Source organism: Pyxicephalus adspersus, chromosome 9, assembly GCF_032062135.1.
Source record: "Pyxicephalus adspersus chromosome 9, UCB_Pads_2.0, whole genome shotgun sequence".
Classification (NCBI taxonomy): domain Eukaryota; kingdom Metazoa; phylum Chordata; class Amphibia; order Anura; family Pyxicephalidae; genus Pyxicephalus; species Pyxicephalus adspersus.
Genome location: NC_092866.1, coordinates 64,403,271 through 64,415,468, shown reverse-complemented (window position 1 = coordinate 64,415,468; position 12,198 = coordinate 64,403,271). Strand labels below are relative to the sequence as shown.

The 12,198-nt window shown below is 38.1% G+C and overlaps 1 protein-coding gene across 1 annotated transcript in view; it reads right to left on the bottom strand.

The window, feature by feature from the left end:
• Positions 1 to 3,353: 3,353 nt before the first annotated feature.
• SLC17A6 (solute carrier family 17 member 6) overlaps positions 3,354 to 12,198 on the bottom strand; it is a 31,588-nt gene continuing 22,743 nt past the window's right edge. Inside the window, exons 10-12 of the mRNA XM_072422321.1 lie at positions 11,752 to 11,862; positions 6,530 to 6,657; positions 3,354 to 5,431 (exon numbers count right to left, since the gene is read on the bottom strand). Of these exons, the coding sequence (XP_072278422.1) occupies positions 5,096 to 5,431; positions 6,530 to 6,657; positions 11,752 to 11,862 (575 nt within the window). The 3' untranslated portion in view covers positions 3,354 to 5,095. The remainder of the gene's footprint in view (positions 5,432 to 6,529; positions 6,658 to 11,751; positions 11,863 to 12,198) is intronic.

The following is a 12,198-nucleotide window of genomic DNA, read 5'->3' as shown; positions in this document are numbered from 1 at the left end:
AAGCAGAAAGGTTTCTGATGGTTCCTCTGTGCTCCACCCTGAGAATCTTCTCTAAAAATCATTTACTGATTATAATTGATAAAATGTATTTATATAGCACCAACATATTACGCAGCGCTGTACATTAAATAGGGGATTCAAATGACAGACAGATGCAGACAGTGACACAGGAGGAGGAGAGGACCCTGCCCTGAAGAGCTTACAATCTAGGAGGTGGGGGAAGTATCACACAATAGGAGGGAGATATGGAATGGTGGGAAGTAGTGAGGGTTTAGGAGACAGAAGAGGACGGGTAGGTGAGGGGGAAGCGTTGGGATTTGAGGGCTCCTATAAATAAGCAGAAAGTAGGAGCAAGCCGAATAGGACGAGGAGACCATTCCAGAGAGTCGGGGCAGCTCTAGAAAAGTCTTGTATCTGTGTGTGTGATGAGGTTATGAGTGAGGAAGTCATTAGTAGGTCTTTGGAGGAGCAGAGAGAGCAGCTGGGGGGGATTTATCTATCAGGGCAGAAAGGTAAGTGGGACAAGATATATATGTAAATATGTTTTCTGTATGTATTTCAAATGTTACAATATAAAAAAATAATAAAGGAAAGAAAATGTTCTGAAATGACCCCTATAATAACTTCTCTTGTTAATTCCTGGTAGCTGAAATGTCAGATATCAGAATAGCTCGAGTCGTGGCAATGCCTTTTGCAGATTGCATAGCTCACGGCTCTAACAGTTTCATGTCTCCAAGATGGGGCAGCTAAATGTTAGCTTTTAACACAGTGCTTATTAGCACATGATTTATTTAAAAGTTGGTGGAAAATAGGGGAACTTCAGCCCCCCCCCAAAAAAAAATACCTTTACAGGTGAAATGCCATTGATCCCTCTGCAAAGAATCCCGTGATTCCCAGGTTCTCCCTTCTTTCCGACTTGGATGAAACAGTGGGTGCAGCCATCTTCTCTTATCTGAATTCTGCTCATATCCCCCGACCTTGCACCGAGCAGGCGTGAGATTGGGTGACACGTCTTTCAAAAAATGAAAAAAAAAACTGCGCATGCGTTACGGCGACACTTTCTTTTTACATTCTAGGGAAGCCCCGTGACACATGCGCAGAAGGAGCAGCACCCAGCCTCTGAGATAAGTGATGAATAGACCCCAGACAGTTGAAGGTTTCCCCTTCAGTCTATACTGTAAACACAGAAGTGGTGGGGTCATTCCCAAATAATATAAAACAACCCCACATTTTTACATTATATAAGAGAGATATCCACCCTTTGTTAAATATGTCATGATAAGTCGGCTATGAGGAGCTTTTAATAGTAGGCTGTAAAGAGGTATCAGTAGTAGCAAGTGAACGTTCACACACACATCAGATGAATGTTCATACTTATCTCGGGTGAGCGGTCCTTCAATGTTTTTTATCAATTTGCCCTGGTGGATTGATGAACAACCTATTGGGAATGGCTGCTGTTCTTTCCTATGAAGGAGAACAGCAAGGTGCTTCTCTCCCAACTTACCCTCTCCAGGACAATACTCATTCATTCATCCGTCACTGAAAATATTCAATAAAAGATCCGTTCCGATGACATCTGTAGCGGGGTAAAATCCCCAAAATGGTAAAATGTTACTATAAAACTATACACAGATGTAAAGTTCACGTAAAATATACTCAGAATAAAAACTTTAAATTTGTGCCCAAACCAGCATCAAAAGTCACATTTCCCAGTCTTAGAAAAGTACAAACCTTCAAATTATTTTAATTAAATCTAAAGCCGATTAAACAAAAAGCTGTCACCACATTGTACGATTAACACAAAAGACACAAAAATGACAAAATCTATCATTCTTTTTTACAAAAAGATAAATAGCATTTTATTAACACTTTTTGCACCAACAGAAGTGACACTGCCCACCTTTTCATCAAACACAGCAAAAGCTATGATCACATTTCACATCACTTTGAGGCACAAAGCAAAAAAAAAATTAAAATAAATAAAATAAACAGATTTCGTTTTTTTTTTAGTTTTCAGAGATTTTCAAGGCCTGTTATGTTTTTGCATTTTTTTTTTGTCCTTGATTTTTTTATTCAAGGTCGATATTGCGGTAGCAGACCCTCCAATCACTAACACAGTACAATGGATAAAAAACAGGGTGGGGGGGTCACTAACACACATAGAGAATCGGTTCATGTTGGTCGGGGAAATGCGCCGTGATAAAAATTGCTCCTATGGATCGGATGAACGGATTTCATTACCGTTTGGTCTCATATACCAGCTCCAAGCAGAAGATAGTGGCAGGGATTGTGTTAGGAAATGAGAATTCTGCGGCTTTAGAAACGTTATTGCTCGGTGTGTCTGTTAAAATGCTTTAAGTGGTCAATAGATGATAAGATTTTATATAATTTATTATATAGGATTTACATAAATGATTCTATTTTATTTATTATTATTATTTATTTATCATTTTTATTTTTGTTTAATATTTGTTTTGTGACATAAATATTTAACTCCCTGAAAATGAAATAATATTTTTAAACTGTATTGGTATCGTCCTTTATAATTCTCCTTTATATTCCTCCTTTATATTTCTTCGATATTCTATATATTTCTACTTTTTAATTCTTCTTTATAAATATTCTTTATAATTCTCCTTTAAAATTCCCCTTTTTTTTCCTGCCCAAAGACTTCTACATAAAAAGGGGGCTCCTATACCCAAAACTGCAATTATTTCAATCTCTAACTACTTCACCAGCTGCACTGATTACCATACTAAGAGCATCACATATGGGGCCACATAAATATCATTGTCAATGTCTCAACCAATCAAATGCTAGTCTACACTATAATATACTGTACAATACTATATTACTTTAATATAGTTCTAGTACTATTATAGTATAGTAAGTACTATGGAACTTATTTTATTTAAATATTTGACAATAAAATTGGATCAAAAATAGGGGAAAAGGGGAATATTTACATATTTGAATATTGGAGCCCCACCAATCGTCCTGTACAGCCCACAATCTATTCATAATGGGTTTTAAAAGACAATAAAGGATGACTGCCATTTCTAAGTTCTGTAAATTAGAACCTGACTAAGTAACAAGTGGGGCTTTCAAACTTGCATTGGAAAAAGGGCCACTGAGGTTTGATTGGTTGGTATCTATAGAGTTGGTTTGCACCTCTAATGTTCCAGCCCAATGTTTCATGCATTGAACAGCAAACTACTTCCAATGTCTTTTTTAGAGTCAATAGGTCAGATTTAAAAAAAGCTCTCCAAGATTGGGAAAGACAGACTATCATGGGAGAACCTGGGTTATCCAGAAAACCTGGAATGTGTCTCATTCAGGATTGCCAAATTTTCAACATGTGGAGAATGTGGGCCAGCGCCCAACCTTCACCTTCCAGAAAAATTTCTGCTCTTTTTTTGGTGTTTCACGCAGTGATGCTTTTTCCACTCTCTGATTTTGTCTGATTTTATATCATCAGAGAGCGGCCATTTGTTTTTGTTTTTTTGTTTCAACAGTGGCAACCTATTTCAACATATGGAGAATGTGGGCGAGCGCCCAACCTTCACCTTCTAGAATAATTTCTGCTTTTTTTTGGTGTTTCACGCAGTGATGCTTTTTCCATTACTTTACTATAGTTAGAGAACAAAGCAGTTGGAATAAGGCAATTTTCCATTTTACCTATCCAATAAACTCAAAATAAGTACTACTTCTACACACTGCTACTAGTCATGTACTACTAATACTACAACACTAATACTATACTAATACAACTAAAAATATAATCAACTAATTCTCTATTATCATTTTTATATGTCTGGTATTTAAATTATTAATTTGGAGTTTTAGAAAAATGAAATAATTATTACCTTCATAAATCATCTGACTTCAATAAAATTAAATAAAATAACTCATGGAATTGCTGTCATCTCCAACTACAATACGTGAGTTCATGCTGATTGTACACCTTAAATTGTATAGAGGTTTAGAAGAATTTTTACAAACATCTCCTTATTTACTACCCTGTTTTATCAATTACTTCTACTTTGTTGGGTATTTTTATCCAAATTACATTTTTGAGGTTCCTTAAAAGTCATAAAAGGAGGGTGTGTTGTAAATTCCTGCTGTGTGTATTGAATATGTGCTTTCCTATATATTATATGTATAGAACTTGTGCTAAAGCTTATATAAAACTTGTACTTCATCCACAACGGCATTTTCTATTAGACACTAGCAGCGTTATCATTGAACATTATAACCCAACACAAAAAAAAAGGAATAAGATATTGTCCTGTGAAACTTCAAAGCTGTTTTCATTTCAACGTTCCTGTATGTGTAGCCATTGTATCGGTTACCATAATCTATGGGGCATGCCGGTGCCCTCAGATATTATACAGCTCCGCTCACATACAAGAATATCAGCTTGTATGAAAAATATTCACTTTTCTGTACAAATGATGAACTTCTATAATATTTGTAATGATGCCACCAGTTGGGGGTCACCATGGACACGTGTAACGATCCTCTAATGAATATTTGTTATTTTATACAGGTTTTTGATACATTTTATAAACTAAAAAGTTATTTATTTACTTGTTTCCCTTCCAAGGGACTAAATTAAAACAAGTTTTGGCCAATAGGTTTTTCTGCTGGTTAAAACGTCATCCATATATTCATGAGAGTTGGTCTCAGTTGACAACCGTTGGTCTTGTAGAAAGACTTTAACAACGCAGCAAAGATTTGGCAACGTTATTTGGGATGTTCAGCTATTCGAGGGAATCTTTGTTTCCATTTTGTCTACGTTGGAGAGTTTCTGCTGTGCTATATCTAAGTGTGCTTTGACCATCTAATATACTGCATCAATGGTGGTAAAGTTTTCGGTAATGGCATTTCTAAAATGAACTCCAGGAATGGTTCCATGGATGGTGGTGCCAAGCCGATGGATTGTTCTGTCCATTCAAGACTTTTGCTTGTAATCAAAGCTGAATCTGGTCTTCATGTATGACATGTGTTTTCAATGATCCACCACTTGTGTGCAAACACTACGATGAATTTGACCACAGACACTATGAAAAAAAAAATCTAACTACAACTTGAGTTAGGAGTAATCTCCTTCTTCTTTATATTGGTATGACGCTTGTCCTTCTTCTTGTACAAACTCTTCCCTCTTTTCCCAGCCGTTGGGCCAGCCGCTGCCCACCTGCGTGGTGGCACCGTAGGTTTTGGCGGTACCATAATTGATATAATTTTGACTAATGTCCCCGCTTTCCTCAGCCAACTCATCCTCGTGGATGAAGCCACACTTCTCATCGCTGGTCTGCTCAGGGTCCGCCCATGGCTGCTTCTCTCCGGAGGCAAAAAGGCCGTAGAAGATGACGCCACCATAATGGACCAAAGCCGCAATTAGGAAGACGTATTGCCATTCCTCACGTGTCTACAAAAAAAAAACATGATTTAGAGATTTTTGAAAATGAAGAGGTTTTCAAAGCAATGATGATTGATTGTTAACAATAGTGATAGGTGGAGTGATTTGCTGAACGTTTGCAATAAAATTCCTAATTTTGCCTTACCAAAATTTTAAAGACTCAAATGTTACAAAATTGATTATTAAACGATTGTTTGAAATGCAATGACATGGTTTTGTGTTCCAACAAAGCCATGTGATCATCATTGTCAGTGAATTTGTACATTTAAAATGTTAACGAATGTTGAAAATGCACACATGTATAAAACTATATTATTAATAATAAAAATATAACAAAAAATTAGAAAGTAACTTATGTAACTCAGGATCTAATTAGATAGATTAACATTTTTCCCTTCACCCAATGGCTTCAATGCATGTAACCAAAATGAGAAAATTTTGAGAAATTTGTTCCAATTTTTGCAATTTCAAAATTTTGAAAGTCAGTTTCCAATCTATACACATGTATAGGCTTTCAAATGGAGTGGCCAGAGGTTCAGACCCCATGGGAAGATTCATGTCTTGATTTGTTCCCCTGAAGGCAGCTGCCCCTGGTGTCTCCGTTAGAACTTCCCTCTATTTCCAGTTCAGTCACGTGTAAAATTTTGGAGTTTCCTGTTATATTTTAAAACCAATAGGGGACAAATAGGGTGAATCTGACAAAAGGAGATGAAACAGAGAGGGTCCGAACTCTTCCCAACTACATCCAAATGCAAAAAAAGCTGCATGGACATAGGTTGTGGCAATTTCATAATGGATTTAGAATTTGTAAACAATTAATTTGCATCGTGATTTCCCTTTAATGAGGCGACGGATCAGATTATTTTTCCCCTTTTTGCCCTATTCATCACCTCATAGATGACAGTTATGTGACTTGTAATAAGTGTTGGCTGGCGGGCCGTGTATTTGCGGCGCTTGTTTCCTTTGCAGCTAATTAAAACCTTCTGACTCCGCGGTCACATGTGGACCAGAGAGAGTGTTGGAAGTTCTATATTTAGAGGCCTCAGCGCTCATCCTGACATCACCCGATCCATAATGAGCCCAGGAATAAGCCTGAGATGGACGTACTTTGTTCTTAGTCATAGCTCCAACGATCAGAGGGCAAACCATCCCGGACAAGGTACCGACGCCGTTGGATATCCCCATCAGAATGCTGGCGTAGCGAGGAGCGATGTCAAGATGGTTAACATTGAATCCTAAAGAGAGAAAGAGAATGTCTAATTCAGAGAAGGCAAATAAACACATGGCGGGCACCATTAAACTAAGCAATAAAAAAGATTCATTCACTACAGAAAATCTGAGGTCAGGTCACCATTCCAGATGTTATAGCCAACATAGTTTTAGTTTCGAACCAAGTATTGAAGATGTAAAATAAATGGCTTCCAAAATTCATAGCTTTTTATTGGATTGTGGATTGGTAACATTGTAACCCTGAGTTCCAATTCAATGGCAGGGGTGTCAGAATGGGATATTGACCATTGGGTTGGCAGCTTCTACACAACAATGGATTTCCATGGTCACCTTGGGTTGTGGTAATCATGAGTGAATCCAGAAATGAAAACGTACATTGCAATATTCAGATCTAGATACAAGTTATTTCCTATAACAGACAGATTTGGGGAGTGGTAGCACCGGCCCATTTATTGGGGGCCCTAATAGGACATTTTATATAAACCTCCGGAGCTCTCCCAGCATGCAAAACCTGTCCACCTGAGCCGCACCTGGCCTCCAAACTCTAACTTAGCTTCCTAGCTACTTCTGGTCAGAAGGTGGGATGGAGTGCCCGGCCCACCCATTCCATTCAGGACACCTGGATCCCAAAGGGCTGCAAATTTGCAGAAATACAATTAAAATAACCCTATCCAGACCATGCAGTCCCCTTTCCAGGCAAGGGAGAAGAAAATGATGCCAAATATCCTCTACATTTGTCATTCCACTTTTCCTTCCTCTACACTTGACAAAGAGAACAAAGCCACAACCATCCAAAATACACTGGCTTTGTAAGCAGTCCATGAATCTGAACCTGAAAGTTATTGGGTATATTTACTAAAGCAGTGAATCAGGCATTGACCAAAGATTCCTTGGCATTGAATCCATGACCATTGCTTTGGAATCCGTGCACTTTGAAGATTCTGCTCCATAGAATGTTTAGTAATGCTCTTTATGAACGTAGTTTCACATTCCCTGCTACAAGAGAAACATTTTACATTTTAAGTCATTCTGTGGTCATCAAGGGGTTTAAAATATCTTCAATCTGCCTGGAGAGAATTTTAAAGGCAATGCCAGATGCAATGAGGGATAGCGTAAAACCTAAATCCTGCAGGATGTGATTATAATATAAACTGGATGAACCTGTAAGACATCGGTGACTTCAATATAGAGAATGAGTTCCATATATCTCTGCACATGTAGATGCATGAGAATTGCACACTATACATTTTTCACTCAACGTGTCTGCATTCAGCAAATAAAGCAAATGCAAATCAGACTATTTATTCCCAACATCCTGGAGGAAATACATAAAAATAGCAGCATGGGGATAGTAAACAAACGGCACAGCCCGGGTTGGAAAGCAATCTGTATTTCTGGGGATGTGAACAGCAAATCTTATGTAAAGAAAATTTATGGACGTGCTTGGCACAAAGAAACCTGTCCAAGGAGACAGATGTAGGATTTTATTATTAATAATAATATTTTTATACAGAATTTGCCTCGGTTCTGTTCTAGCACCATTTGGCTGAGCCGGTCCACAAATTCTGGATTAGTATTTATAGCACCTGGGCATTGCACAGCTAGGCGTCCGGGATTATGTTCAGGCAGAGAACGCTTCTTTTTTCCAGGCATTCATGGGTATATTTTTCCGGCTTTTTAAATGCTTTGTTTTTCCCAAACAGCAAGGACTCATGAGCAATTCCCTGGCTATAACAATGGCTATAAACAATTGCAGCAAATGCTCATAATGCCTGCACAAGTGAGCAATTCCATACAAGTCAATGGAGGCAGTTCTGTGCCAAACCAAACCTAGAAGCCACATAGAGCTTCTGAATAACCACTTGTACACACTACGCCTGCACAAAAAACATATTCCATTTTATTTATTTTTTAAAAGCAATTTTAACCATTTGCAGGCTGTAAAAATGCGTAAAATGTCTGGAAAAATGGAGGTCTGAATATGGCCTAAAGGGGAAAATTCTGCAGCGGCTTGGAGGGCACCATGAGAATTATACAAATCCTTTTCATAGCCTTTATTTTGTGTGGTTGTGACTACAGGAGATACAAACAATACATAAAAGTATTTATTATTATTAGTACTTATATAGTATTTATATTTATTAGTACTGTGCAAGCTGTGCACCTGTTCACATGCTAAGTTGGGTCAAAGTGATTGTGACATAATAAAGAAATAAGTGAGCTGTATAATGTGCAGAAGTGCGGCTCAGTGCTGTATTAGCAAATAATTTGGTACAATCAGACCCAGGAAGAGTTGAAAGCAGTGATGATGATGATGACGATGATGATAATGATGATGGCTATACAAGACTCTGCAAACCATACTACACTCTATGCCAGACACAGAAGTTCTGAATATTCTGCAGCTCCAACAACATGGAGCAACCCAGAGATATCAACATTCCGTACACCTTTATCTCTAACAATTTCAGCAGCTGGATTTGGATCAAACATTTATGTTTTTTGGCTCTTTAACCAAATTACCATTTTGCTGGTTGAATTTAACTTTCACCCAAATCCAAACAGCAGCACAAATGTTGTGTTCTATTGTAAAAAGAAGCAAAGAGCAATCAGAACAATGTGTGCATTATAGTGCAATGAATTTGCCATTGCATACTTTAGTATTGGCCAAAATCAGCAAAAGAAAATCAACAGCAGCTCTTTGCTAGTTTGTGAAATTGGTCTGCAAATATGAGAAGACATCTTACCCAAAGCAGCATTATTGAGAGGTGGAATGACTGTTATCACGTGGTCACTGGGTGACTTGGAGGACAAACTGCACCCTTACACATCGCAGGCAGATCAGGACTGGTCGAAGGGGCTGGTATTCTGATACAAGTAGGTTTGCTTTTAGAGTTAGTTAAGTAAATATCATAATGGCTAGACATTGGCATGGAGGAGTGAGAGCTCCTAGGTAGGTTGTATTTGCACACAGGCCACCATGGGTAATGCCCACATGCCATGCTGAGGCTCCATGATAAAAGGACTGAAATCCAACAAATGATGGGGTAGGTTTTTGACAGTCAGTCTGTGGGGGGAGGGATTAGATAATGCTGGACCACCTCCTGCCAGAGGCGGGCTCTGACTTGCTGCAGCTTCCAATGTACATTATGGAAAGCTCAAAGTGGGCAATGATATTTAACTCAAAAGAGGAGCTGGTACTACTGTGCAAGACTGAAGGGATGCCTAGAAGATACCTAGGGCAGCATGGGGGCTCAGAGGTAAGTGCTCTGGCCTTTGCAGCGCTGGGTCCCAGGTTCGAATCTCAGACAGGACACTATCTGCATGGAGTTTGCAGGTTCTCCCTGTGTTTGGTGGGTTTCCTCTGGGTACTCTGGTTTCCTCCCACATTCCAAAAACATGCAGTAAGGTTAGTTGGTTTCCCCCCAAAACTGGCCTTAGACTATGTTGAAGATATATGACTGAGGTAGGGACATTAGATTGTGAGCTCCTTTGAGGGACAGATAGGGGAAAGGACTATGGACTTTGTACAACGCTGTGTAATATGATGGTGCTATATAAATACTGTATAATAATAAAAAAGGGCAGATTTTATCATCGTGTACATTGTATATGTTTAATTCACACAGAATCTATTTTAGAAGTTCCAGTTGCAGTGGAAAATGTCGCTTCCCTTGGCACTAAACCCTCAGTTTCCAAATGTTTCCAATACAGCGTCCTGTCTTCTACGCTTCGAGGGGATCCCCAGGGAAGGTCTATATCCTATGGGATGGTGTATTGTACTGGCAGATCTTTCCCTACAGTTATATTTAAAGTCTATCCAAAGCTAAAACTTTATTCATTTTGGATTGAATAGAAAAAGGTTAAAAGCTCCGCCATTATTTTTTTTTCATTCTACTTTCATTCTACTTTCAAGTCTTATTTGGGAGAATTTTCATTATGGGTTCACAACGACTAAACCAACTAGGGTGAGGCATGATAACAATATGTACTTTATATGTATTTATTGGCTCTTCTATGTATTTCTCAAATCCAACCTTCACCTTCAACAATTTATCCCAAACTCCAAGGGCAGCCACTTTGAAATGCATTGGATATGTATGAAGAATGTACTGATCTGTAATATTGGAATAAAAATGTTATATCTGGACTCTGGGAGTGATTTAATAAAGCTCCCCAAGGCTGGAGAGAATATACTTTCATCAGTGAAGCTGGGTGATCCTGTCCCCCTCACCAACTTCTTCAATGACAACTCCAGATGACAATTTAGGATCCCCCATTGATTATCAGGACAAATGGAGAGGGATAATATGCTTGGTAGAGGGCACAGACAACAATAAAAACAATAAAACAAAATATAGTGCCATGCCATGCTATTTAATTCCAAATATAAATGTATTCCAATTAAAGACTGTTTATAAAGCCAATAAGCAATGAGGCTTAAGGGAGTAAAAAGGGAGTCAAAATGTGTTTTTGTTCACGATGATATAGGTTTACACAATATAATACTATCTATGATAATATAGAGTTTTTCAAATTGTTTGGCCAAATTTGATGTATGCTGGGTAAATCATCAACATTGTGAAAAAACACATTTACCCACAAATATTGTCCCAAAAGCCCTGAGGAAGGGAGCAGAGCCCCTGAAATGAGTTGGGTTTGTCAACAGGCTATCATTGAAAGAAACTTGTATTTGGACTTGGTGTGGAAATTCAATTCTAGGTTATTATTACTGTGTGCACATTGGGAAAATTCTCCCTCATTCTTCTTGATCAATGTCAGTGGGACAGAACGATGGGAAATTCAGAGTTGTCATAAGACACTGTTGTAGTTTTGGATAAAAGACTAAAAAATTAGAAACACCACATTAAAAAAAATTATTAAAGGTTCCAGTTCCAATAACTGACTTTCCCGAGCAATAAAAACTAATTGGATTTTTAACCTTTCCTATTTTTCTCAAAGCTAAATATATTTTGTTACAATGCAAAGAACCCCTCCTTTTCTGCAGTCAGTGATACTGGTCTGTTGTCTATTTTTAATAAAAATTCCACAAATATTACTTGAAAATAAAAAAGAACCAAAGAAATGTTTTAAATTACCAGAAATGGCGAATCCACTGAAACCAACAGCAAGGACCAGGAAGGATATGGCTACTCCCTTACTGTGCGAATATCCAACCACCAGCAGAAGGGTGGCCTCCATCCCAAAACCTGAAACACAGGGAAAATAATAGGAATCAGTGCTGGGACTTCTGAAATTAGTTAAGTAGTGTACTGTATAAATGAAGACTGTCTTACATTAGAAAAGTTGCAATTATTGGTATAATATTCAATACATTTTATGGCCAAATGATTGTTAACACTTGACCACAATATCCATTACCGGGAACATGTTGGGCATTCTATTTCAAACCATGGAAATTATTATGGAGTTGCCTCCTTGTGCCCATAACATCCTCCACTCTTCCAGAGATTTGCAAAAATTTGCTCCCATTCATTCAAAAAGCATTCAGTAGGGTTTAGGTGAGGGCTTTGTGCAGGACACTC